Source organism: Leguminivora glycinivorella, chromosome 2 (genome assembly GCF_023078275.1).
Source record: "Leguminivora glycinivorella isolate SPB_JAAS2020 chromosome 2, LegGlyc_1.1, whole genome shotgun sequence".
NCBI lineage: Eukaryota > Metazoa > Arthropoda > Insecta > Lepidoptera > Tortricidae > Leguminivora > Leguminivora glycinivorella.
In genome coordinates, this window is record NC_062972.1 from 7,544,011 (window position 1) to 7,571,018 (window position 27,008).

Here is a 27,008-nt window from a genome sequence, read left to right on the forward strand (position 1 = left end):
CGCAATCCAGGTTTCCACAATCGGACGGACAGCGGAACATTAATAATATTAGTCATACGGCGATTCGCGTTCTTTTTGTCACATCCCACAGTTTTGTATGGCATTGCGAGATTTGCGAATTGTTTTTGGCGGTTTAGCAAGTTGCTAGATGATTTTCTTTATGGTTTTTTAACATCATGCAAGACTTGCAAATTTTTCTTCTATATTTTTTAAAACTTAATAGGGAACTTGACTGTACTTAAAATAAAATATTTTATACCATGCACGTAATAAAGCATCAGATAAATATAAGAAAACATGGAAAGAAGTTATTTTTAAATCTAATTTTTATTTAATAAGTCAGGTAGAAATAATTTAAGTAACTGAGTTGACCGTGACGTCACTCAATTCGATTTCATATTAATTCCATATTTAGCAAGACGTTGAAATTCGTTTTGACAGTTCTTAAAAAGAAGGTGATTTGACTAGGAGGCAAGTAGCCTATTGGTTGATCCTTGTGTGACCAGTAATAATGACTACTTACGCGCCATGTTGCGGAATTTAATTACTATTTTCTTCATACTGAACTGTCACCCCATACATCAGAATAACAGCGGCCTCCTGACAATAGTCATATATTTCTGGTTAGGCTTTAACTAACTTCAGGTCATACCTGTTACAAAATCGTTTTTTTAAAAAAAAAGTTTTATTTAGTGAATTTACATAATATTGCAATCAAAACATGACTTAAGACTTTCAATATCCCTATCATTCTTTGTCATGCTTCATTCTAGTGTTCTTGTCCTCGATGGTCTCAATATAATGTATTTTTATGAACATAGAAACAACGAATGATTTTCGAAGTGGAATATATTGAAACTGGAAATCCGAAATTTCTAATAATTTCATTTTGGCAGTATTGTTACTGATGTTTTGGCTAACCAAAATATTTGCACCCTGTCCGAATTGAAACTTCGAACTGACATGAATGAAAAACAGTCCAGCACCAGACGTCCGCAGCACCCAATGAATCCGTATCAAAACTGTATAAAAGCAAAATATTCTGACAGCATGATTTATAGGTCCAGCCTCCGATACGCAGCCGCGACCTACAAACTAAGGCCTTCATTTTTCGCACTCCTTTTGTTAGGCACGTGGTGCGCCCCTCGCAGGTTCGGCTGTCATGTCATAGCTTCGACGTCATTTATCATAGCTCAATACGCTCCGCAAGGCGTCTTGCTGGCGCTTACACATTTGAAAGAATAGTTCGGAGCTTTCCTTTACCGAAGTCTATTTAGTTTACAAATATAGTCTGCCTTTTTCAATTATGCCTCTTAGTAGGTACTTATAGTTTACGGATAATGGAATGACAGAAAAACTCATGTTTCTCTTCATAATTTATTTCATCTTCACCAATTTTCAAATTTGATACATTTTTATTCATACAATACAATAATTTAAATGAATAAGTAGTATACTTCACTAGAGCTCTCATTTAAAACTGGAATGAACGATAAACATATTCGTATTTAGTTAAAAAGGAAATAACACAATTAAAAATAATGATGGCGAAGCTTGAAAATGAAAGATAGAAACAATTTGTAGATACACGAATTAGGCCACTCGCTATTGCACAGAATTCATAGAAAAAAGTCAACGTAAATGATAATGATGTTATGTTACATTATGAATTTGAACTTTCTCAATTCAGTTATACTAAATGACATATCTAATATTTACAAACAATAAATAAAGCAACAAATGAACTAGTCGAAAGTAAATGAATTCAGCACTTTTCAGGCATACTTTCTGAATGAAACCAAATATAACCAACTCAAGTCGCACTGTTTTTACTTAAGAATAAAATTTAACAAAATATCACAGTTGACCACGACAATCCTAATAAACATGTGATTAAAGACCGTAATGCGACGACAAAGGTCTGCCATAAAACGAATGTAAAGTAAGTCAATTTAAACAACCAATGTTTACTCAAGGAAGAAACTATAGGACCTTTTAATTGCTAAGAATATTAAGTACATTTACAAATACGACATTAAAGTTTTAAAGTACGAAATAGAGTCATTTGAAAATGTTATAATTGGTATCGTTTGTGGAAACTTTAAAAAATCCATATCGTAATCTAAATAATGTTAATTAGGTATCGTTAATAGTATTTATATGACGATAAATACTTTTGTTATTTACAACTAAACGACAGGAACATAAAACAGTTCTTCGGGAAGTTTACTGAAATATATTAAACTTTTCACCATACCTATTAAAACATTACGTATATACAATAAGAAGGAATATCTACCTATTCACAGTTACTATATTACTGAGCTTACAATTACCTCTAATTAAGTTCACAGCGCTTTTACAAGCCCTCTCTAATTTAAAATGTATTTATATCTGGTACTAGACGAAGTAAGTATAGCAACCCTTAATAAATCTGATAGTACATACGTACAATCCTTTTGTATTACCTATGCTGTGTTATGCTATCCCTGTACAATTCCGAATTTGTTATTTCTGAGACGGCTTCTACCCATACCTAAGCTGTTGGAAAGCAAATCCATTTAACCTTAACACGAACTTAGGTATAACTAGGTAGTATGCCATCGTCATGTACACTATTCGGCTCTCCGTTGTCTTTAGGAATAACATGCAATTCGAATCATAGCTTATGACTAGGTAAATTTCTTCCTACATCAAATTTAACACTATTTTAACGTATCCCAATAGCATTTACGATAAAATATTACACTGTGGCATTTAGATCAAAATGAAATAAGATTTTGAGACTTTACATCAATCAGTACAGTATCAACATCTGGTCATTATTTCAATACAGATAATAAAAACTAGCAGGTAAATAATTACTTCTGCCAGGTACGTATGAATCTTATGATATTTGTCGATCAATCGAATTATTTAGGTAATTTTACACTTAAAGATCTTTGTATGCACATAATTTTATCACTGCAATCCTTCTTAACGTATCTTGATACACACACCACTTTTTAGCGTCACTTATAACGTCACAATCAACAATTTAACAAAATTAGGCTATCAGGTGGAAATTTTTCAAACAGCGAATAACTGACCCAGTCTAGTTGCTGTAGCATCTCAGACGTTGGCGGCCTCTGGATGACACAAGCAACCCCGCGGTACCACGGCCGACTGTTTACCTTAATAAATCAGTTATCCGCTGTTCGAAAAATTCCACTGATCCTATGCGGAGAGATGCGCAAACTGACTCGGGTGGAGGTCGAACTGGTAGGGGTGGCCGTAGGGATTCATATGGTACGGCACTATGTTCATCGACGCCATCTTGTGCTCCTTCTTCCACTTCATTCGCCGGTTCTGGAACCAGATCTTGATCTGGCGCTCCGTGAGGCAGAGCGCGTGCGCGATCTCGATCCGTCTCCTCCGCGTCAGGTACCGGTTGAAGTGGAACTCCTTCTCCAGCTCTAGCGTCTGGTACCGCGTGTACGACGTCCTCTGACGTTTCGTCTCGCCGTTGGCATTCACTGTACCTGAAAACATTAAAGCGATGTGTTACAACGTGTCAACAGACAGATGATTGAGTGGTATTACATTGCATAAGTGCGTTAAGTATTATTCTGGTCACAAAACGTGAGGCATGTTAATATTTAGATCTGAATGTCCGTTTGAGCGCCAATGAATAGTTGGCTCGATCGGCTTCGTGCCTTGCCACGCTTGCTCGATTGTGATGTACTGTAGAACAGCTCGCGGCAGCTCGCTCGGTTCAAAACGAGATTTCTATTGAGAAATCCGAACACTATTGTGCAATTAATTTAAATTTATTTCCTAGAGCTGTCATGTTCCTCTTAATTTATTACGTGCGTGTTACTAAAACTTTTTCTAATATCAGATTTGGCACTTGTTTATAAAACGAAGTCATTTGTACAGTTGGGCTTAGTGAAAGGGATTTGAAGCCTTATATTTCAACTTCCTAATGTAGGTAACGGTTTAGTCATTTTTAAAGTGGTTTAATATTAAAGCAATCTGAGCGTTTACTTTGAAGTCGTCAACAAAGGTACCGCTATTACATAAGAATTAGGGATATGTTTGTCTAAATTACGACAATGCGAAATACCTTCCTTATCTTATTTTGGTTGAGATGCTTAACAAACCTATAGTCGTGTCACCTTTTAACTTTTAGTCAGATCTAAAACGTTCCGTCCGTGAAACATCCCGTGCGCGACAGTAACTCCCGCCGCTGCGGCCGCCGACATTCCCGCACCGATATCAAAGAGCTGCAGTGACGGCGGTATGACAGAGTCATGGGTCGCATGCTGCACCTGTCACTGCGCGTCGCCCGCCGGCCCACCACTTGGACCATCTTGGACCCGCGCCAGCCCCGTGATCGATACGAGCCACGTCTCGCCTGTGTCTACCAAATTAAACTGTGTCATTTGTTATTTTTCTTCAACTAGACCACAACGCTAATGAGTTGGATACTGCTTTAAAGCAAACGGTTCCAACACCTGTAAGCGCTTTGAATTATGGATGTAACGGTGTTTAAAAGCGATATTTGGTTGATAAAGAAAAAGTCGTAATAAATTCCGGGCCGATAGTTATTCCGGTGGAGTTGTCAGGCCAGTGTCAATAAAGATGTTTAAAGAAAGTATAAATATGCGATGCGCCCGCTGGCCGGCACCGGCAGCGGTAAGGCAACAAGTGAGGCCGCGGCAAAAACCCTTCGCGATTGATATGTTAGTGACAGCCTGATGCACAAACAACTGAGTGACAGTTTATTTTACCATAATCCTTGTTCAGAAACGAAACGAATGGATGCAATACGAGGACATTGAATTTCAATTCGAATTCACAAATATGGTGATAGAGTTTAAACGCTTACATCAAGTATCTTATTTGAATATCTATTCACTTTAGTTCGAGTGAGCACATCCGGAATCTGAATGAAATAATGCCAATCCCTGACTGCAATTTTGCGAATTTATCATCGTTTTTGCGCAATGATGTCTGGTTTAGGACGGGGTCATATAACATTTAACATGTCCAACTACTTCGTGACATATTTCAGATGCTCTTGTATCTTCAAAGATAGATCAATCTTTTATACGCTTGCTACATTTTGTCCACTCAAGTTTTTTTTAAGTATGTAGGTACATTTGGAGTTTTTCTTAGGTAACACATTTGCGTATCTGGATAAGAGCGTAAAAAAGTACTTAGCTTGTTCTAGTTCATTACAAACAGTTTAGTAAAGAAACTAATCTTGTAAAAATAGCCGTAGCATATTTTCTAATAAAAGTTAAAATATGACAACCTTTCATTGTTTTAACTTAACTATTCCAACGAGATTGAGAGGGTATTTATTTTTTCCAAAATCAGAGAAAAAGTGGTTTATTGCCATGTCGAAATTAATTTCAACTGAAATGGTGACTCTTCGGTTGTTAGTGTTTGAAAATAAATGAATGAAAGAATTATTCAAAAACTAACTCATATTTGCATAAATGACCCATGCGGAATCCTGTTAGTTCTAGCCTCTCGCACTTGACTGGTTTTTGAATCCTTCTAGGTCAAATGCCATTGATATTCCGTCTGGCTAGATCTAGATATATTGCATGGTCAAAATTAAAACGTATAACATGATATTTAATAATGGATGAGCCTGAATTTACAATCTAAAATAGTTTCTGTCTGGAAACTGGACTGGATTTTTAGATATAAAAAGATTTGCAACACACATTGTACCTATCACTTAGAACTTATTTAAAGAAACCCAGCTAGCCTAAAAATAAAATAAATCTTAGCAAAGAATCGTTCTAAGTTTTTCGTTACATTTCCAATTATGTAAGCCCCAGCCCCACTTAGCCAGAAGGGAAATTTACTGGTAGGTAAATATCAGTGAATATTTTGTTCAATGTCTTAAAATAGGATTGTTGATGATCTTTAAAAAAACTTAATAAAACAAATGGGGTAGAAAAAAGGAACCGCACCATTAAGCTACTCAGAATATTTTTCCTATCAGCAGCATATTCCTCCATCAACATCTACACATAAATATCAGTGCCTCCCAAATACGCAAACACAAAAATGCTTGACGATAAAACATCAAAGAACTCTTGATTAATGATATCTAGATGAAAACAGAATACATGTAATAAAAGTGTCACGTAATAGTTCTTATTTGCGGCTGTAGAGCGTGTAAATGTTAACTATATCGTATGAAGAATAATAAATAAAATAAATCGCGGCAGAATAGTCGTAAAGATCGTAAAACGGAGTTATGAGTTGTCGTACGCTTACGATTATGAGCATAATAATATGATCCTTCATCGATATTGTCATCGGATGATGTTAACTCTTTATTCCATTTATAAATAACAATGTTATTATTTTTAATATTTCTACTCTTAGTAGCACTGAGTACACTGCGTAAATCTATAGTTGCGTTTAGAAACCGAAGTGTTTTAAAACTAAGCATTATCGTAGAAAAAAACATTATAGTATTATTTCTTAGTATTCTTATAAGTGTTTAAAGGCGCATAGTTTTCTTGGAAAAATGTTAACAGTTGCATACTTCCTTATAAGTACATACCTACCTACGCCTACGCTTACATGTCTCCTAGTCATCCACCTTTGCAAGGATCTCTGCTACTTACGTATTTAGGTATTTACTTATGAGAAAATTACGGCTTTGGATGATTACCCCAGGACCGGAATAAGTGGCGGTAGGTACACGAAGGGGGGCCTATGCTCAGCAGTGGGCGATTAACGGCTGAAGTGATGATGATGATGATGATGATGTATCACTTGACTTTTAATTTTCACGGATTAACACTTCCGTCCCACCAATATTACATAAAGGCATATAAAAGGTTTCAATAGCCACCGAACCCAGAAACGGTGGGGATAATGATATGTAAAGGAACTAGGCATCAAGTGAACGTTGCTAGGCGTCTCCCATCTGCCTACCTACAGGTACCCGCCGATTAGCAAGCAGTGCGCGCATCACCATATTCACGACTAAAAAACACATTAATCAATGTGTTTTTTGTTCCGATAAAGTTAAGTATGGTTTTATTGTAATCGCTGGCGAAGCTAGCCAATAGATTTAGGTATCCTCTTTGCTAACAGTTGTTATAAATCTCGAGTCCTTCTTACTTTGGTTTACATAGTTGTCTGGGCTTTAGTAACAAGATGGGATACACGGCCTGGTCACGTTATGCATCCGGAAATAAATGACGGACTGTCAACTTGTAAATTTGGGATAGGAAACGTAGACAGGTTAGTCTTTCGATGCGATAAATAATGCTTTGGTTTTACAATGTAAAAGCCTCCTAAATCTTCACGGCTTCTTCAGTGCGTCATCCGTGATTTTGATGGTATTTTTTTAGTCATCGCTCTGAAAGGAACCATTCTTGGGTAATATTATGGTATTTTTTATTATTTACCCTTTGATAGTCCTAAAGGACCTACTAAGGCATTGTAGCATACCTTTTGCATGTAATCAATAGACTAGAACAATTTATATCAGTTTTTCTGCCTGATGTTTTTAAAATGCATAATAATCTATAAAAAAATGTACGAGACCGGTCAATTATTAGATGAAAAGGAAACTAATAGTTTTATCCAAAATGTTTCTAATAAATAACTACTAGACATTTTTAGGGTTCCGTAGTCAACTAGGAACCCTTATAGTTTCGCCATGTCTGTCTGTCCGTCCGTCCGTCCGTCCGTCCGTCCGTCCGTCCGTCCGTCCGTCCGTCCGTCCGTCCGTCCGTCCGTCCGTCCGTCCGCGGATAATCTCAGTAACCGTAAGCACTAGAAAGCTGAAATTTGGTACCAATATGTATATCAATAACGCCAACAAAGTGCAAAAATAAAAAATGGAAAAAAATGTTTTATTAGGGTACCCCCCCTACATGTAAAGTGGGAGCTGATATTTTTTTTCATTCCAACCCCAACGTGTGATATATTGTTGGATAGGTATTTAAAAATGAATAAGGGTTTACTAAGATCGTTTTTTGATAATATTAATATTTTAGGAAATAATCGCTCCTAAAGGAAAAAAAGTGCGTCCCCCCCCCTCTATCTTTTGAACCATATGTTTAAAAAATATGAAAAAAATCACAAAAGTAGAACTTTATAAAGACTTTCTAGGAAAATTGTTTTGAACTTGATAGGTTCAGTAGTTTTTGAGAAAAATACGAAAAACTACGGAACCCTACACTGAGCGTGGCCCGACACGCTCTTGGCCGGTTTTTTTTACTTTGTTCATTTGTACGCCAAGCCACGTACCTAAGCTGAATCTATCTGTAAATGTATTCAAAAATGTGATGTAGGCTACGATTTTCAAGCGTCTAGATAAGATTGCTATTTAGGATAGCTGTCAACTAAGTGGACACTCCTTAACGGCTGAATTCCACCTGCCTACAAAAACCTTTCCTGTCTGTCCGTCTGTCTGTCACACCACTTGTCGTCTAGTATGTGACTTGCGACAGCTAAATTCCCCATCGCATGTTGACCACAAGCGAGACTGTCGATGATATCCAGTATAAGTGCTACTTCGACGCTTATAAGAGTGAAGCGAAATTGAAGATCAAATATTTTTGGTTTTCCGCAGAGGAAACAGCGATCATCAGTGCTGGGCAAATCGCTATACTGGCCAACGTGGCCAGTACAACAATTCGAACCGACCTCTGATAGCCAAACGACTTGTTAGCCAAGTTAAAACTCTATTTTAAAGACATTAACGATCAACATAGTTGTCGTAAATGCAAATGCATCTGGTTATTTTGACAATTGTATCTATCATCAATTTGATTTATTGTTGTCGTGGTATCAACGTGCGATTGTTTTCGCGTTTCTGCCATGCGAATTGACAATTTTGCAAATATTGATTGTTTATGTTTTTGAACGGCCCGTTTAACGGTAGCAGATTGCAAGTGGTTAACGGTATTTCTGAAGCCTGAACTCTTTAAGCTTAATTCATTAATCTTGATGAAGTACTGGGCACGCAGAATTAAGTGCATACAAGAATGATGATGAAATTCAACTTTCGAAATTTGAAAGGGCTCAAATAAATTTTACGACTAATATTGCAATAAAATGTGCCATTATCTGGGTAAAGTGACCTTATTGTCGATGGCGCTTACGGCGTTATGAGCGATGTTCGTGTACAAATACGACGCCGCGGGACGTAAGCGCCATCGACAATAAGATCCCTTTACCCAGATAACGACACAAATATTTACTTAACCTAAATAGGTCATGATATATAATATATATGTATATATTTACAATCCGCACATAAATACTATATAAAAGCCTCGGCAACTACCAACAGCCTTCGTAAAGAGGCCGCTCTGACACATTGCAGTGATAGCCCGAGGAGATACAGCGCGCTGCAAAATGAACCGCGCCCAACGGGTAGCCTCAAAAATACCGCTGCGATAACGCAGGCGACACTTAAATAATTACGTACATAGGGTGTTAACCAATGCACCGACTGCACTTTTAAGAGCGTTATCGTAATATTAAATATTTGCTAAAACGGGATTAAAAGATGACTCGTGAACGCAGGTTCAGGTGCTTCATTTTCTATGGCAGGCTTTCCATAGAAAACGTAGCGCTTCAAGCTCCTTCTGAGACTGTTTAATGTAGGTTACATATCTTTTAACCGAACGTATAACAACGTTTTTGAAAGTGCAAAAGAAGAGCAAGATATTGAGTCTTCTACGAGGCAAAAAGAGAGAACAAGAACCGTCAGAAAATATAGGAAATAAGTTAATTAAATCCATGAAAGAATTAGCATTTTTTAAATGACTATCAATGTGATATTGTTTGTATTGTATATTTCAAAGTCAAATCATATTAGTCAGTGCCTTCAAATTTGTAAAATATGACGCTGACGACGCGCGCACGCACGGTTCAAATTATGTCATCAGCTACTGGTTCATGTTATGCTTCCCAAATGTCAGTGCCTTGCCAGTCATCGCTGGTTATTATTTGGCTCGTTGCCTTACTCTTATTAACTTGCCCACGAAGTATATTTTAATGTAATTGTTACATGGTGGCGTAATCTACTTGAAGTTAGATACGATGATATATAAATAAAGATGTACATCATTGGCTCGCATTTCTAGCTACAATTTAATATACATGTATAACGGCATATAAGGTTCGCGTAGTCTTTTTATCCCAGTATAGCCGTGAAGAAGAAAAATAATCCAATTTACAGCGCCCGCGCGGATCCATAAAAGCCGAAGATTGGCCGATTGGGCACCGAGCGAGCACGAAGCGTGGCTCGAGATTGGATTTCTCACGTTCACATTGAGCTGGCCTGTAATTCCAACCACTGCTCAAGCAATATACTGTCTCGAACGGTCATCCGAGTATACGCTCGCATAATGGATTCTGAGGTAATAGTTACCCCTGGTTTGTCTAAGCATTCGATGATATTGAACACGGCAAGCTATAGGAATACATGACCAGTGAGCGCTAATCACGACGTGGAAATATTAAGGACTCTAATGTCTTGTACACATTTACATAACACGCAATAAATCTCGTGCGCAGAGTCAGACGGCGCCGTTGATAAATTCTTATTGGAGCTTTTTTGATGGTCTATTTCGATGCAGTGGCCGTGCCGTCTCACTTCAGCTCCGATTGTTCTATTTTGTACAACAATAATACGAAGATAACTTATTGTCTGACTGAACTCAGTTCCTAAAGGAATGCCGCGCGCAAATAGGATTATTATCTATTTAAATCTTATTAACTCGAAACCGGGCTCTACGCGGCGCTACGACAGTTTGCATACGGGGAAACCCATGTAAAGATAGCGAAATGGTAGAGGATAATGGTTAAGATTAATAATAAAACTGTGTATAAGAGGCTTAGTAATTGCGCGGTAAGAACCAGTTTTATCTGGTTGACGAATAGCCGCGGCGCTACCACGGATGGATGGTCGCAACCGAATGTAGTCAAGCGCACGATACATGGCTCTGTATCTTAATGTTCACACTGCTTACGAGCACAAGCGAGTTTTGAACTCAAATTTTAAAAAATCATCCCAGAAATTTTAAAACATGTCATGTGTTTTTGTAATTTCTTTTATTGAATTTAAAGAGGCTAGGATTAAATGGACAGAAATCAACTAATTAGTCTATACGTAATTACCTAATAAATAAACCTTTTGTTCTTCGTAAATGCTTTTCTAAATTTGACCTAATTTTTATTCAGCTGCTAAATAGGTACTTTTCAGTTGGTGAAAGAATTTGTACGTAAATGTATGTATTATATTAACTGGTGTGATTTTGATGGATTAGACGTATTGCATTGAAACTGCAGCACAATGAGGAATTAGATTGTAAAGCTTTAAATTAATATTAAACATTTATCCGCTTGTTCATTGTTCAATTACCATACATAGACAGGCAAGGCCTTGTTTGTGAGTGACATGCATGGTTAAACATAAATAAGGTTAACTACGACCACTTGATTCAGTTAGTTCGTAGATAGTACATTCAAAAGTTACAGTTGTAATTTATTAATGGCAAGTCAAGGAACAGGTTAAACTGACTTCCTACAGCAAATACCTATTTAGTAGTAGGTATAAGGGCCAGTTGCATCGCCAACATCAACATTTGACAGACACATAATCGTGACGCAGCAAACATCTATGGAAGTAACGAATAAAATTTATACAATTTAACGAAAGCGGTAACAGACGGTTTGATGCAACCGGCCCTAAGTGTATTTAGTAAATGACGACCCAAGGAAGTTCGATTTCATGATTTGAAATACAAACGAAGAGATCAAACATTTCTTTGAACCACTTCTTCATTTTCCGTCCTTGAATGTTAAGAAGATTTTTTCTTCAGGTTTTTCATAATTTTTAGTCTAGTTTTGTCCTGCAATGAGCTTCTTATATTACAAGACTCTCCGCTCTCTCCGGCCCTGAGCTAATATCGTACAGAAGCGTCTTGCTATTTTCTTAAAATAATGCACCCAACCAGCTTAAAATCTAACATTTATTTGTTGACACACAATCAAGTTTGGATGCCAGGCAGTTATTTCATCCAAAAACGGTTATTTTAAAATTTTGTCTATTTACCATGTCCTGGACATATTTTCCATCCAATTTCCCTGACTCCATTACTAATTTTCTCTAGATAATAATAATTATTCTGTCCGTTCATACAAACGAAGATGGACTAGATCCAGCGATGCCAGAGTCTCAGATAACCACAAGACTAATCCCCGACTTCGTTCCGGAACCGGTACTTATGCGATTACCTACCGGTCGTTTAGCTTGTCTATAAGAGGGCAGAGGCATTTCTGTAGTTATATCGGGCATAGACGACTAATAACATTAAGAAGGACCAGTGTAAAAACTTTATACTGCTTGTATAAGTACTAAGAAGGAGATAGGTGGATGAATGCGAAGTTGAACTAGTAGCATTAGTCCAGCACATTACCTCTCATCTTCGTCTTAGTAAAAAAGGCATCAATGCTCATGGACTCTCTAGTTCAGTTTTTTTGCATGTTTGGCAGCATCATCCACTGCGTTTGTTCTTCTTATCCAATAGTTCACTGCGATCTTAAACTGGTCATAGTTCCATAGACAGGTCTGCGCAGTAAGAGAAAGCACTTACCCATACAGGCCCCGTAGCCGAATGGCATTTCTCCGACGCGAAACGAAAACGAAACGCCACGAAAGTAGTCTGGCTCTGACGCGCCAATACGCAAGAGCGATAGAGATAGATATCTACGAGCGTTTCGTTTTGTGAGCGTTTGTGCAATCGGCTACGCACGCAGGTTGGCTTTAACGTTTGACGTTAGCATTAGAATACTACCGAAAGGTTATCGCAACTCGCATTATTATCACAGCTCAAATGAAACAGTGTAATTGCATTCTAAATCATAACCATTATGACTATTATGAGGTCGCATTACGCTGGCTAGTCTACTGCATTCGATGCGTTGTAAATAACGGCCCATAGACGACTGGAATGGGGAAACTGATGCAAAAGGTCAATTGTGATTTATTATCACTGAAAATTATTTATTGGACAAAAATAACACTAAATATTTTACAACCCATTATCCGCAACGCAGGCTTCGTCATGAGGTTATTATCTAATTGTTTAACAACAGCATTTAAGAATAGTTGTTACCTGTCTAGGTACAATATGTTAAGTTCTTACTACTTTTGCAGTAAGTACAACTGGACGGGAAGTTATTATGAATTAAAGGCATGCTAATTTATGAATTCAACAAGTAATAAAGACCTCATTGTTTAATTTTAAATCGTATTAAGTAATTAAAAAGAAAATAAACCTACGCCACTCCCGATGTTTGAGAAAATAATTGGACTTATTAAAAACCTACCCATCTTTATAATTAAGGGAAAAAACGAGTATCATCGCGGAAGAATGGTTATGGATGCAGCAGCGTAGTCAATAATCTGTACACAATTACGTTTACGAAAGAAACCCAAAGTAATCACTTTAAAATATCCCCAGTAAATGATGCCATAAATTAAGTTTAATAACACGCCCAGCTCGGCGCATGTGCGGAAAGCTAATTGAATATTAATAATAATCCGGTCGAAAATTCATCATAAATCTGGTTGAACGACTTTGTATAGTACTGATCGTGTTGTTTCCATTGGCTGCGCAAGAGTCGAGTTCTAGGGTGTACCGACGAAAAGGTCTCCAAGATTGTAAAAATTCTAATGCACTTACCATTTTATTTCTGTCAATGGATTTTATCCAAAAACATACTCTAGAAACAACTTCGAATATTATCTCATTTACCGATAAAGGCACTTATTCTTCATGCCATGTCCAAGTAAATCGATAGTTACCTACTCATTACCATTGGGCGCCACTGGTTCGATCCAATTGCTAAGGAAAATGTATTTAAACTAATACTAATAAATGTATTTAAATGTATTTAAACAAATAGTTAGGGTAATACTGTAGTGTCTGTTGAATGTTAGGTATAATGGTCTTGGCTTTAGATTGGCAAAGCGTTGAGATTTAAAGTTATTGTATAAAGTGATTTTAAGCGATTTTCTGAATTTCTTTAGACACATTTTTGTTAACATTTTCATACCTAATACAAAATGTTTCTAGTAGTATTGTATTTTCCGGGTAAAGGTTGCGTGGCCAATTTAAACAGAAAACATAATTTTGTTCTCTACCTTCTCAAATACGTGTTTTTACAGGTGTTGGAACTCTTCTGCAGGGATACAAGACGTTTCTCTCCTGTTGACACGACACTCATACGTACGATTAAATGCATGGCTATTTGGGCCCCATCTGTAGTCCTTTAATCGCATTAGTGCATGCCTTAATGTTTGGGGCCACACCTCTGCCGATGTCGGCCCAGCATCTTCCGTTTCTCGTAATTTATTACACTTATCTCGGGCACCGTCGCGGTCACCGCTCACAAACAAACGACAACCGACTATAACAAAACGACTAACCGACAATAAGACAAATCACCCGATTACAACACACTACCTGCCTGGTAGGTCCCGGTCCATGCAAATTCCAACTTTTTGCAAATCGCTTTTCAAAGAAAGTAAAAGTATAATAATCTACTCTCAATACGTACATTAGTAGATTAATTACCGTGATATTTTAGAAGAAAGTCTTTTTCAAAACTTTCCTATAACAATAGACGTAATTCTGCGAGTCCCGTGAAACATTTTCAATGCAAGTTGACCTTGTGTTGCATGGGTTTTGCAACATTTGGTACTTTTCGCACAGCTTTGATTTATACTGTCTGCGTGCTCTTTTGTTGCGACTTTTCAAGAAATACCACTTGCGGTGAATTTGTAACAGGGTTGAAAAAGGTAACAATGCGCGTACTAAACACTTTTAGTTTTAATGAATAGTTTATGAACAAAGGGAACATTATATAATATGGCATGGTGAAGACCTCGTGCGGCGTATTGCGGCCACTCTGTAATAATATAAGTACAGCTGCGAGCATACCAAAAATAGAACATGATATCATAGATACAGATAGGAAATCAAAGTGCCTATCAAATAACAGGTTCCATTGATGTTCAAGAAAATCACTCAAGACACAGTGGTTCAAATGACATAATCGGTGGGCAAAAAACGTTCTATAGTATTCTTTATCTATTCAAAAAGTAGGAAGCAAACTAAATGAATCAAAACAATGTCGGCGCGCTACAATCTGACATATACCAATTAAATTCATTAATCTAAGCCTAGATACCAGCAGCGATCGCCGAAAGAAATCTCCATACAAAACATTAGAGCATCGTGTTGAGCGATTTATGCGAGGACCGTGGCCCGGCTCCTTATTGTATATTATTGTAGTGACACCGACTAATATGTTGGTCGACTGATGAGCCGACTGCGGGGAAAGATGGTTAATGTTTGAGGATTGTTCTATTAAATTAACTCTGGTCGACTTACTTCGGTAGATAGCGTAGATCAAAACAGACGCGTGCTTTAAATACCTATGATGGATCTGAGTCGCCATTGATTTTGATGCCAGTCCTTTCTTCTTGAATTATTATTAATAGCTTTTGAACGGTTGATTGCATGTTTCTAGATCAGTCTAATCTAGTCGGTAATAGCCATGACTAATTTGTGGCACGTACAGACAATCACCTAGCAAATGACACTCTTAAAATAGCTACAACACAAAATCTATTGACATAAATGTGTAATTTAATAATCAAATAACAAAAGCAATATCCGTACCTATTTATTAATAATGATTTACCCTGTGTGCGTATCAACAACTTTTTCTCGAAGTAAAGAATAAATATTTGTACCATATTAATATAAATTGTGAGATTGTGTGTCAGATAAGTAAATCATGCTGCATATAATTAGGTACGTTGCACAAATCCGTTTGGGATTTAATTTCTGTTTTCTATCAAGGTTCCTGACGATAAATAATTATAACATTGTAACCATCAAATATTTAATTACTTCACAAGCCATCAATAAATAACTCTCTAAAATCGTTTAATAGACTAGTAACAAATTGCAAGTAGTTTATAGTAGCTTTTCATCTTAGTAGGGATTCGTCATGATCAGAGATCGGGGTTGAACACGCGTTCCACCGTGCTTATGATAAACGGGCGTATAATAATAGAGATATAGGTACACTTATGCCTTTTTGGAATTGACTGCACAGGAGTTGACGACGACAGCCGCAGGCGCGCGGGTCGTCAGTGTCAAGTCATTCAGGAGAAATGATATTCTTAGTAAACGTACCTTCACGAGTGTAGAAGGGATAAACTTTATAATATATCATTTCAGAAACTGTATTTTAACTGTAAGTAGGTATATGTATCTTTCTAAACATTACTTTTGCGCTAGTAAACATTACTGTTAAGTTAACCAATAATAAAATAAACAAGAATTACTTAATATGAATCATCATGTCTGCGACATAAGCCGAAAACAAAAAGCCCAATCACAAATATTGAGTTGAGAGACATTTTGTTTATTTAGAAGTAGGTGTAAAATAAACAAATCAATTTACAATCAAGAAACGACAGTGTGTACAAGTAAACCAATAATAGTAGCTATGAAACTCTTAAATTTTTCAGCATATTATCTACCAATTAAAACATCAGTCTAAATATACAGCGGGATCACAAAACGCGGGAAACGGCTGTCAAGCGTGAGCGCAAGCCCTGTAATTTCATCACTTACTGTACGAACACCATCATTCAACTAAAGCTAACCAGTACAACCGATGAGCTCGCTCTCTATGCATCCCACACGTATGCGAAGACCAAAGATATACTGGTTAATTTCAAAGTAACGGTAGGTAGTCATAAGAGAATAATGGCTCTGAAAGCTCAAGACATATCAAAACAAACCTTCCAGACGTCAGCGTCGATGTTTGAATGTTTTGACTGGCCAAATCGCGGCGTAAACCACCGGGCACTAAATAATCTGTTTTAAGTCTTATGAGCTCTTTATAATTTCGATTTGATAGGTAAATTCGAATGATCTTACTTACTCGTAGGTCTTGATTTTCTGGTCAAAATTAACTGAAGTGCATGGTTTTCTTTCTTGTTGGGACTTAATATACCTATGTTACAAACTCATGTACACTCTAAAAAATAAAGACCAACTAAGAGCACTTTTCTCTTAGTTGACGTTAACTTAATCACTACAATTACGATCTTACATAATTCAAATAAAGCTGATTACTAAAAACAATAAGGGAATGTATTATTGAACTAATAACATAGGTGTTTTGTTATTCCTAACCATTGTACACCTTGCATCAATTATTAACTTGTTAGGCATAACTATGTAACATAGGTTGATTTAATCCTTAGTTGAACTTACTAAGGTAATTTAGTTCGCATAATTATTTTTCATGGAATCATTGAACAAGATCTTAATCGGCTAAGTTACGTTGCAAAAGTAAGAGCAATCAAAATTACCTTATTTGATATGTCTAAGATCTTATCAGGCTCGTATGGAATCAATATGCTTGACTACGACTATCAAAATATTGACAGGAACAACCAAATTTTTTTTAGAGTTAAGTACATATTTTTATGTCAATATTTTTTATGACTGCAGCCTAAAGTGTGTCTGTGTTTTTTCATTATCCAGAATGCTTACTTGTGCACTTTTTTATGAGAAACCAAGCTAAAGAAAATTTATTTGTGTAAATAAAAACGATACATTTGAAGAATTGCGCAGATGCCAGACACGATGACAAACACAGGTACCTGTATGTACTCATATATAAATTCGTAGGAATTGTGCAGTGAATATTTCCACACTGTTTTTTAGAAGTAACGATTTAAAAGACAACAATGTTGTTTTCAGAATTATGAATATAGTAAATGAGTCATTAAATATTTTCTTTTACACGACTAGACATGATCGTAAGATAAGCGTGAGTTCGTTGGGTAAATATTTCGACAAAAATTTTCTTTTTAGTTGTAACACTCAGCTATCGTGATTAAGAACATTTCATCCATATTACTATTCTGCAGGTGACTGTATCTACTATCTACTGCCAAAGCGGTTATCAATTATTCCTTTGCGCGTGCCTTTTTCATTGTTTCTACACGTCCATCTGTCACTATCACATTTGTAGCTATTGCTTATAAACAATAATTTCACACCTTTTTGCCGCACGTATCTAACAGAGTAATAGTGGGTCGTTCACAAGGGAGTATTCATAATATTTTTCATGATAAAAAATTGAATTATGGACGAATAATTATGAATTAAGCATTAACAGCGCCACCTAACTCCCCTGAGTCGTGAGTAAGGAACATTAATCATTTCGTTGACCTGTTTTGAACTGTTACTTAGTTGAAGTCACAAATATACGACAGGTGATGATTACTTAATCATAGCTGTTGCATAAAAAGTTTCATAGATGTGTAATAAAATGAGGTAGTAGACGTTGTATGTAGGTAGGTTCTAATATTTATAATATTTTCTGTCCGATTTTAATCTTTTTAATGCTCTATTATAACATGTACCTACTGGTAATAAACAATCTTCATGTTAAGTAGTAAAAGGGTACTAAGTACATACTCATTAATTAAAAAGTAAGTAGGATTTTGTTGGACACTTTGTTGAAAAAACATACAGATTTTTAAATTGGCATTTATATAATGAGGTTCCACAATTCTCTATCTACCGTACTCTATAATCGCATTACGATTACCTAAAACAAAATACTATAGATTATCGGTCATGCTATCCTCCAATATTTCTAATTTGAACCTTAAATATTGCAGAATGAGGTTGATATCAGCAATGGTATCACTCTGTTGCAAATACTGTATGAAATGAAAGTATGTCCTATTTCATGCTGCCTTAAGCCACGCCCATTCTTGTTGATAATAATTAACCAATTACATTTGACAATCACGAGTCGCCATTTTAATTGGTGCTATTCGAGTTACGTCCAGATAGAATCAGCTGGTATTTGATAACTTGATAACAGAAATGGCCGGTGTTTTTCATTGTAGCTTTCAATTAAAAACATGTTTTAGGTATGCTGTATTTAATTACATATTTAATGTTTTTTATTACTTACTTTGTAATATAAAAAAAGTTCCTATGCATACTTTGTGATACAAAAGTATATTTTGATAGAATGGTTGTTGTCAAAAAATTTTTGTTTGCTTTTCGACAGCGTAATACTTATATACTTAAAATTAACTGACATAAATTACGATACTACTTTGTACTTATACTCCGCGTTACATGGACTTATGTATTACGTTACATTATTGATAAGCTATTAGAGTAGGTACGTAAGTTACGTAACCAAACCGTTAAAAATGTTGAAATAAATGTACGAAAAAAGTTATTTCGGGGAGATTTAGTTTCACGATATCTAAAAGCAAAGCGTAATTAATAAAACGATCAATCTGCGATTGGCGTTTTAATTGCACGCAGTTTGCGCTTAAAAGTTGGGGCTGCGGAAACGCTACGATATTTTTTCCATAATATGTAACCATTAATAACTGTCCGATTGTTTCCTTTGACGGGCCCACTGTGCGGGCAACGATGAAACTTTTACACCCTGTTATTAACTGAAAAAGGTTCAAAATTGCTGACACGTCGTTGGCTACAATTGTACATCGGTCGCGAATTGGTAATAGTGGGGACTTCAATTTGTGTGAATGTAGTTTAGTTTGCAACAGTGTATTAAAATGTTTTAGCAATATTTTCATATTTATGAACTATACATTTGATATAATGCTTGTCTTTTTTTAAAGTTTTTTTGTAAAATATCTTAACTTTTTTGTGTTTTGCAGTATTGTGGAGATATTTAGAAGATACAATGATTTGCTTAGAATTTCGACAATATATCATATATGTGCAGATAAATAATAACACCATCATGCAACTTAACCACGAACTATTTTTATTCTTTGGGAAAATTTCGATAAAATAATATAGCAAATTATCTAACACGTTTATAATAACACGTTTATAAAAGCTATTACAATGAAAAACACCGGATATTTATGTTAATATTCAAATTACCTATTGAAAAATCGATCGCTAACTACGCTTGATAAACAACTTCACACAAAACAGCTAACATTTTGATTGTATTAGGCCTTAAACAATATCCCTTCACCCTTTCCCGAAAGCAATATGGCAATGATCACGTGTTCCAAGAATTAATGAAGTACCGACCCCCGTCACCGTGACGTCGAACTGTAAACATGTCATGTCAGACGTTTGCCCTGTGCCGACGGAAAAACGCTGTACTGGAAATACGAAATATTAGTACATTACATCAGAGGCCGGGAAAATGAGGATTTCCGGCCATGTGGGTATATACTACGAGGCCGGGAATCCGTTTTCACGACCATGAGTGCTTTTCTCAAAAACGAAATGAAAAAAAAAAAATGCGACAATATTTAATAAAAAAAAAGTCACTTTACTGGAAATGAAATACAGTCCTCTCGAGTTGTTGCGCCCAAAAAGCGTCCCAGCCCATTTTAAGAAACGTAAAGACAATATTTCATTGCATGTTTGAGAAAAATATTTTTTTCGTTGAATACTTTCAAACGGTACCTAGGTAGGTAAACACACACACATTTACCTCATCTCACCACGACAAATGACATACATATATTATGTATAGACGGTAATGGACTAAGGGCCAGTTGCACCAACCACATTTGACAGACACATCATCGTCACTCAGCAGATTTCTATGGAACTTCTCATACAATAAAATTTAACGAACGCTTTAACGGTGCCAGACGGTTTGGTGCAACCGGCCCTTAGAGCCCAGAGCAGCCAGACCTTCCTCTTTTTCTCAAGGATGAAACTTTGGGATAATGTAGAGTTTGTATCGACGTTTGATGTCTGCATATTACTTAGTTCGGCCCGTAAGCTAATTCAATGTTTTTTTTTAAAAAACACTTACTTTCCTTAAATTCTCAAGGCTCATTTTTATATGTGTAATAGAAAATGGGACACTGTAAGGATTTGATAATTATCATTTCCAGATCATTTCCGCCGGCCGTAACTTTTACCAGACGCTTGACAGTCTCTCTGGCTTACCCTAATTTCTCAAGTTATGGCCGGTGCAAATGATTAGGAAATGATGATTATCAATTCCTAACAGTATTTTCTAACACATATACATATAAAAATCAAGAACTCCATCCGTGTAAACAATCTTGAGGAAAATTTTGAACATTATGTTGAATTATCGAATCTATATTTGTACTGACCTTTCCAGACTATTGTGTAACGGATATGCAAATAAACACATCGGACAAAGATAGGTCAAATTACAAACAGAACGCGATGTATAAGAGAAAGCACGTCACACAAGCCTATAAGTACAGGATTCACTTAATTCATAATTTAATTTGGTAAGAGTTTCTTAAACCAACAAGGGAGTTTTATTCATTAGTTAAAACTACTAGCTGTTTTCATAGTTTATAAAACACATAAATGCAAAATCCAAAGCTTAAAAGTCATAGTCTGATATTATTATATTGACAGCATAAAATAAGTGAAATAGAGTAAAAATAAACTAAAAAACCGGCCAAGGCGTGTCGGGCCACGCTCAGTGTAGGGTTCCGTAGTTTTCCGTATTTTTTTCAAAAACAACTGAACTTATCAAGTTCAAAACAATTTTCCTAGAAAGTCTTTATAAAGTTCTACTTTTGTGATTTTTTTCATATTTTTTAAACATATGGTTCAAAAGTTAGAGGGGGGGACGCACTTGCTTTTCCTTTAGGAGCGATTATTTCCGAAAATATTAATATTATGAAAAAACGATATTAAAATAAATACCTATCCAAAAATATATCACACGTTGGGGTTGGAATGAAAAAAAAAATCAGCCCCCACTCTACATGTAGGGGGGGGGGGTACCCTAATAAAACATTTTTTCCATTTTTTATTTTTGCACTTTGTTGGCGTGATTGATATACATATTGGTACCAAATTTGAGCTTTCTAGTGCTAAAGGTTACTGAGATTATCCGCGGACGGACGGACGGACAGACAGACATGGCGAAACTATAAGGGTTTAGTTGACTACGGAACCCTAAAAACCTACATAGTGCTAGGTACACTCGGCGCCAAGTCTGCGCGGCCGTGGTAGTGGCCTGAAGTGGCGTGTACAGTCGAGTTGCAATTTTCATACTAATTTGTACACCCGCTCTACCTCGACACGCGACCTACACTGTCTGGTTAAGAAAGACGTACGATTTTGGTATAACAAAACTATTTAAGCCTTTTTAACTCTAATTTTATAAAGTAGTGAACTTAGAACTGGCATCACGCATACTTAACGGGCGTGTTACATTTGTGTTCGTGATCGCTTTAAAAATTACAAACATACATTTTGGCAGTCGCAGGACAACATAGTTAAACGATGAATCGATGATTGGTAGCAATAATTTCATAATGAGTGTATTTTTTCTAAACCACTGATTTACTGCATTTAAACAGTACACCCAGCTGCAATAACGTATACCCGCTTTTTAGGGTTCCGTAGTCAACTAGGAACCCTTATAGTTTCGCCATGTCTGTCTGTCCGTCCGTCCGTCCGCGGATAATCTCAGTAACCGTTAGCACTAGAAAGCTGAAATTTGGTACCAATATGTATCTCAATCACGCCAACAAAGTGCCAAAATAAAAAATGGAAAATAATGTTTTATTAGGGTACCCAGGACCTACATGTAAAGCAGGGGCTGATATTATTTTTCATTCCAACCCCAACGGTGTGATATATTGTTGGATAGGTATTTAAAAATGAATAAGGGTTTACTAAAATCGTTTCTTGATAATATTAATATTTTCGGAAATAATCGATTCCTAAAGGAAAAAAGTGCCCCCCCCTCTAACTTTTGAACCATAAGTTTAAAAAATATGAAAAAAATTACAAAGTAGAACTTTATAAAGACTTTCTAGGAAAATTGTTTTGAACTTGATAGATTTAGTAGTTTTTTGAGAAAAATACGGAAAACTACGGAACCCTACACTGAGCGTGGCCGCTCTAGGCCGGTTTTTGAATAGGAGAATAACTTGACTAACATTACTAGATACAGTGAACTGCAAAATTGCATTCTTACTGTAAAAAGAATAATCAATATTACTGATTATTCTTTTGATTATTCTTTTTAAAAAGAATAATCAATATTACTGATTATTCTTTTGATTATTCTTTTTAAAAAGAATAATCAATATTACTGATTATTCTTTTTACATACGGGTCTCAGTTACCCTCCACAAATTTTTAATGATTTTTCAAAACTTATCCCTAAAACTCTTAGCACATAGAACCTTATATCTAAGAGGGTAAAATTGCACTTGCAATATCAAATGAGCAGGGTTCATCAGGAGATTCCTCCGGGTCAGAGCTGTGTGACTAAAGACTTGAACTATTTGGATTCCTTTACGATTCGTTGCTCCGCTGGTTTATACGGTACCGTTAATTTTGGTGGAAATTGTCTATTGATTTTCTTCGTTTCAGGACCCAACATTTACTGCTAGTTAATCTATAATAATATGGAAACAAATAACAGTCATAGAAAGACATACACTATACACAGACTTATAGTTGGTAGGCAACCGGAATATTAACCTCAAAAAAAGTATCAGTAGTGTCAGCATTAGCTTAGGTTGAATGATACAATACCTCATGCATTAGCAAATAAGGGGTTGAAAGAAAACGGTTGAATTAATCATAATAAAATAATTTAAGCAGTGTTTGTATTCTCGTAGATGAAATCGAAATTTATTTACGAGGATAAAACAATAGGTGTGAGTTTGATAAAATGTTACTTTGTGTACATTCCATATTCCATCAATAAAGGCCAAGGTAATTATCTTAGATGCTTGATCTGCCAAATTTAAAGGAAAAAAGAAACATGAAAATATCAAGAAAAATTTTGGTACAAATGATGTGGAAGGAAGTAACGTAGGCTTACTTTGTTACTTGGCTGGCTTTGTAAAATATGATATAGCGCATGATTCCCTAATAAAAATCATTGGAAAGGAAAAAAATAACCAGACGCTCATCCTTTCCTTTAATACAATCTTTGATAATCATTACCATCAATTGATAATTAACAAGCAGCAGGTTAACACGGAAACTCTTTTGTTAAGCTCCAAACTCGATTAAAGCACAAATGATTGAAAACGATACGCAATTTACGTCAACAGACAGATGTTTTGACAGCAACAATATTAATTGTAACAGTGCCTTGTCGTTAGGGTATCACCCAGAAAGCTCTTCCGTTTCCACATCATTAATAAAATGAGCAATAGTCGAAATATTTATCAATGGCATAATCGATACAGAAACAATTATAAGCACATCCATCAAAATTCTAAAGTACTCTTCGAGGTGTTCAGATTCCTCAACCCTTTTAATAAATAACAGACTCAAATGCTCAACAACACAGTTCAAAATCAATCAGTAATGTTATTCATCATTCAAATTTATTAAAGGAACCTTATTGATGAACAAGTAGATCTTATTTTTGTTGAACTTTGTATCACAATTGAAGTACAAAGTTATCGAATAACATTTAAATTCTTATCTCTGGTCTGTCACACGGCGAGAACGTCAAAGTTTGAAGCAAAGAACGCATGATAATTAATAGTTGATGATACGCGAGGATCGTAAACAAAGCCGGTGATAAATGGATTAAAGTCTGATACTAGATAATAGAAACTGTGGGTTGTAAATCGTAGTTTTGTAATCGACGGTCAGTTTTAGTTTTGTATCAAGGGTTACCTTCAGATACAACGATGTGTAAGGTGAACTTATTAGGACTGGTAAATTGTACTATTAATTTCTTGACCGTCTATGAATAATTTTGACCGAAGTTATAGGTTTGTAGGTACCCAAATTTTTTTTCGAACCCATGTTTGATCCCTACAAACATTTACGTACAATTGCTCATCTTGCTTTATATTTTGCATCTTCAATATCTTCATGTCTTTATAATTTTCATATGTTTTTAATTTTACTCTTACTCATCAGATACCGGCTAAATCCATGTGTTATTTAATCAATTCATATCACATTATGATCCTCAACCTTGGTTAAAGTGTATAGATGTAATTACTTAAAAATAAAAAACATGTTACACATCACTCATCACATCACATCATTTTCATATTAACATAATTTATGGGAAGATCTTAGCATCGTAAATAGGTATTAGAGTTTACTAGACTATTAGGAACAGTTTCATCTAGATTAGCTCAGTCATTGTTCTACTTTTTGCAACCTTATCTGTTCCGATCAGAAACGTTTGATTAATTGTCACCATCCAAATCATATTTCTCATCTTCAGCATCAATATAATTGTGTAACGAGTCAACCTTTTGAACTTTCACATTGGTTTTTGATAGATCATATTTGTTTATACAGCGTGTTTTTTTGATTACATTAAACTTAAGTGAGACGTTACAACACAACTAAACTTCTCTATGTTATACAACGAAACTGTTCTTTATTGTTTAGATATGAACTATTCTTTATTATTTAGAAACTTCTAAAGTAAGTAAGTAGTACCTAGTAGTAGTAGTAGTAGTAGTAGAATTTTTTTTTGTTTGATTTTTTTTTATTTGTGTTTGTTATATCGTGATATTCGTGATCACGTGTATGTCGTATATAAGTATGTAAATGCGACGTTTTGAGTTAAAAAATTAATTACTCGGAGAATTATTTTATAAGGAACATAAAATTAGTATATTTTTATAAGCTAGTAATTACGAGTGTGTTCAGTTCACATATTTTTATAAAAATAAATCAAAAAAAAATCAAAAATCAAAATAATTTATTCAGCAAATAGGCCACAGGGGCACTTTTACACGTCACATGTACATAGGTATTTAAAAAAATATTTAAAATTGAGTTGAAATTACAATTGATACTATTATATACTAATTCTAAGTTCTAACTAAAGTTAACTCTATACAATTAATTAGAGATGTAGAAGGTCTCTAAATGTCGAATTACAACCAAAAACTACACTAAATTTTAATATAAAAAGTACAAATACAAAAAAAAGTCTAAAATTACTTTAGAGGTGCAAATGACTCTAAATGTCACAACTAAAAATAAAATGTATATCTACTTAATCTAATTCTCCTTAGAGATGTATATGGTCTCCATGAGTCAAAATCATATATTTAAAATATTCACTAAAAGAAAGGAAACAAACGACAACCGAACAAAGTGTCCTAATTTAATAAAAATTAGAATTAAAGTTACTAAGTTATAACAGCCCCAGTAAGCTTAAACAGACCGGTCTTCACAGACGGCACCCGTTCACGAGTATGACGCGTATCTCAGCCATCGCCTCCCTCAACCTTTATTCGGGAAGGTGGCGACCCGATCAACGACGCCACCGCAGCAAAGACTTTTAAGTGTGCATGACATGTTCAAGCTGCCAGGCTAAATTAAATATTCAAATAATAAAACATAGCTGTAAGACACTATATTCTGTGCTCGTATGTTACAAAGGAAGGAAATATAGATTTATACAATAAAATTAAAGTAAGATAAACATTAAACATTAAACACATAATCTTGGAGATGTATAAGGTCTCCAAGTGTCCACAACTAAACTTAAATAAAAACAATATAATCAGACGAGAATATGTTCTCATACGTCAATTGAACACTAGTATGCTTAATTACACAATGCAGAGAAAATGAAAAAATATATACGACTTCATTCATCTATTGACAAGCAACCACCTTAAAGGCATCCCTATCATCTATAAAATCCTTCACAGTGTAGTACGCCTTACATAACAACAAACGCTTAATGCGTGCCTTAAATTTGTCAAATGGCAAATCCACTATATCGGTTGGTACTTTGTTATAAAAACGTGTACAGTTCCCGACGAAAGACGTACCAACCTTACGGAGACGGTGGGCGGTCACAGCAAGTTTATGTTTGTTCCTTGTGTTATAGTTATGGATGTCACTGTTAAGCTTGAATTCGTGGATATTTTTCCGAAC

The 27,008-nt window shown here is 35.5% G+C and overlaps 1 protein-coding gene across 1 annotated transcript in view; it reads right to left on the reverse strand.

The window, feature by feature from the left end:
* Window positions 1-1,369: 1,369 nt before the first annotated feature.
* Window positions 1,370-27,008, reverse strand: part of LOC125241299 (homeotic protein Sex combs reduced) — a 44,570-nt gene continuing 18,931 nt past the window's right edge. The window contains exon 3 of the mRNA XM_048149704.1: window positions 1,370-3,521. Coding sequence (XP_048005661.1) covers window positions 3,217-3,521 — 305 coding nt within the window. The 3' untranslated portion in view covers window positions 1,370-3,216. The remainder of the gene's footprint in view (window positions 3,522-27,008) is intronic.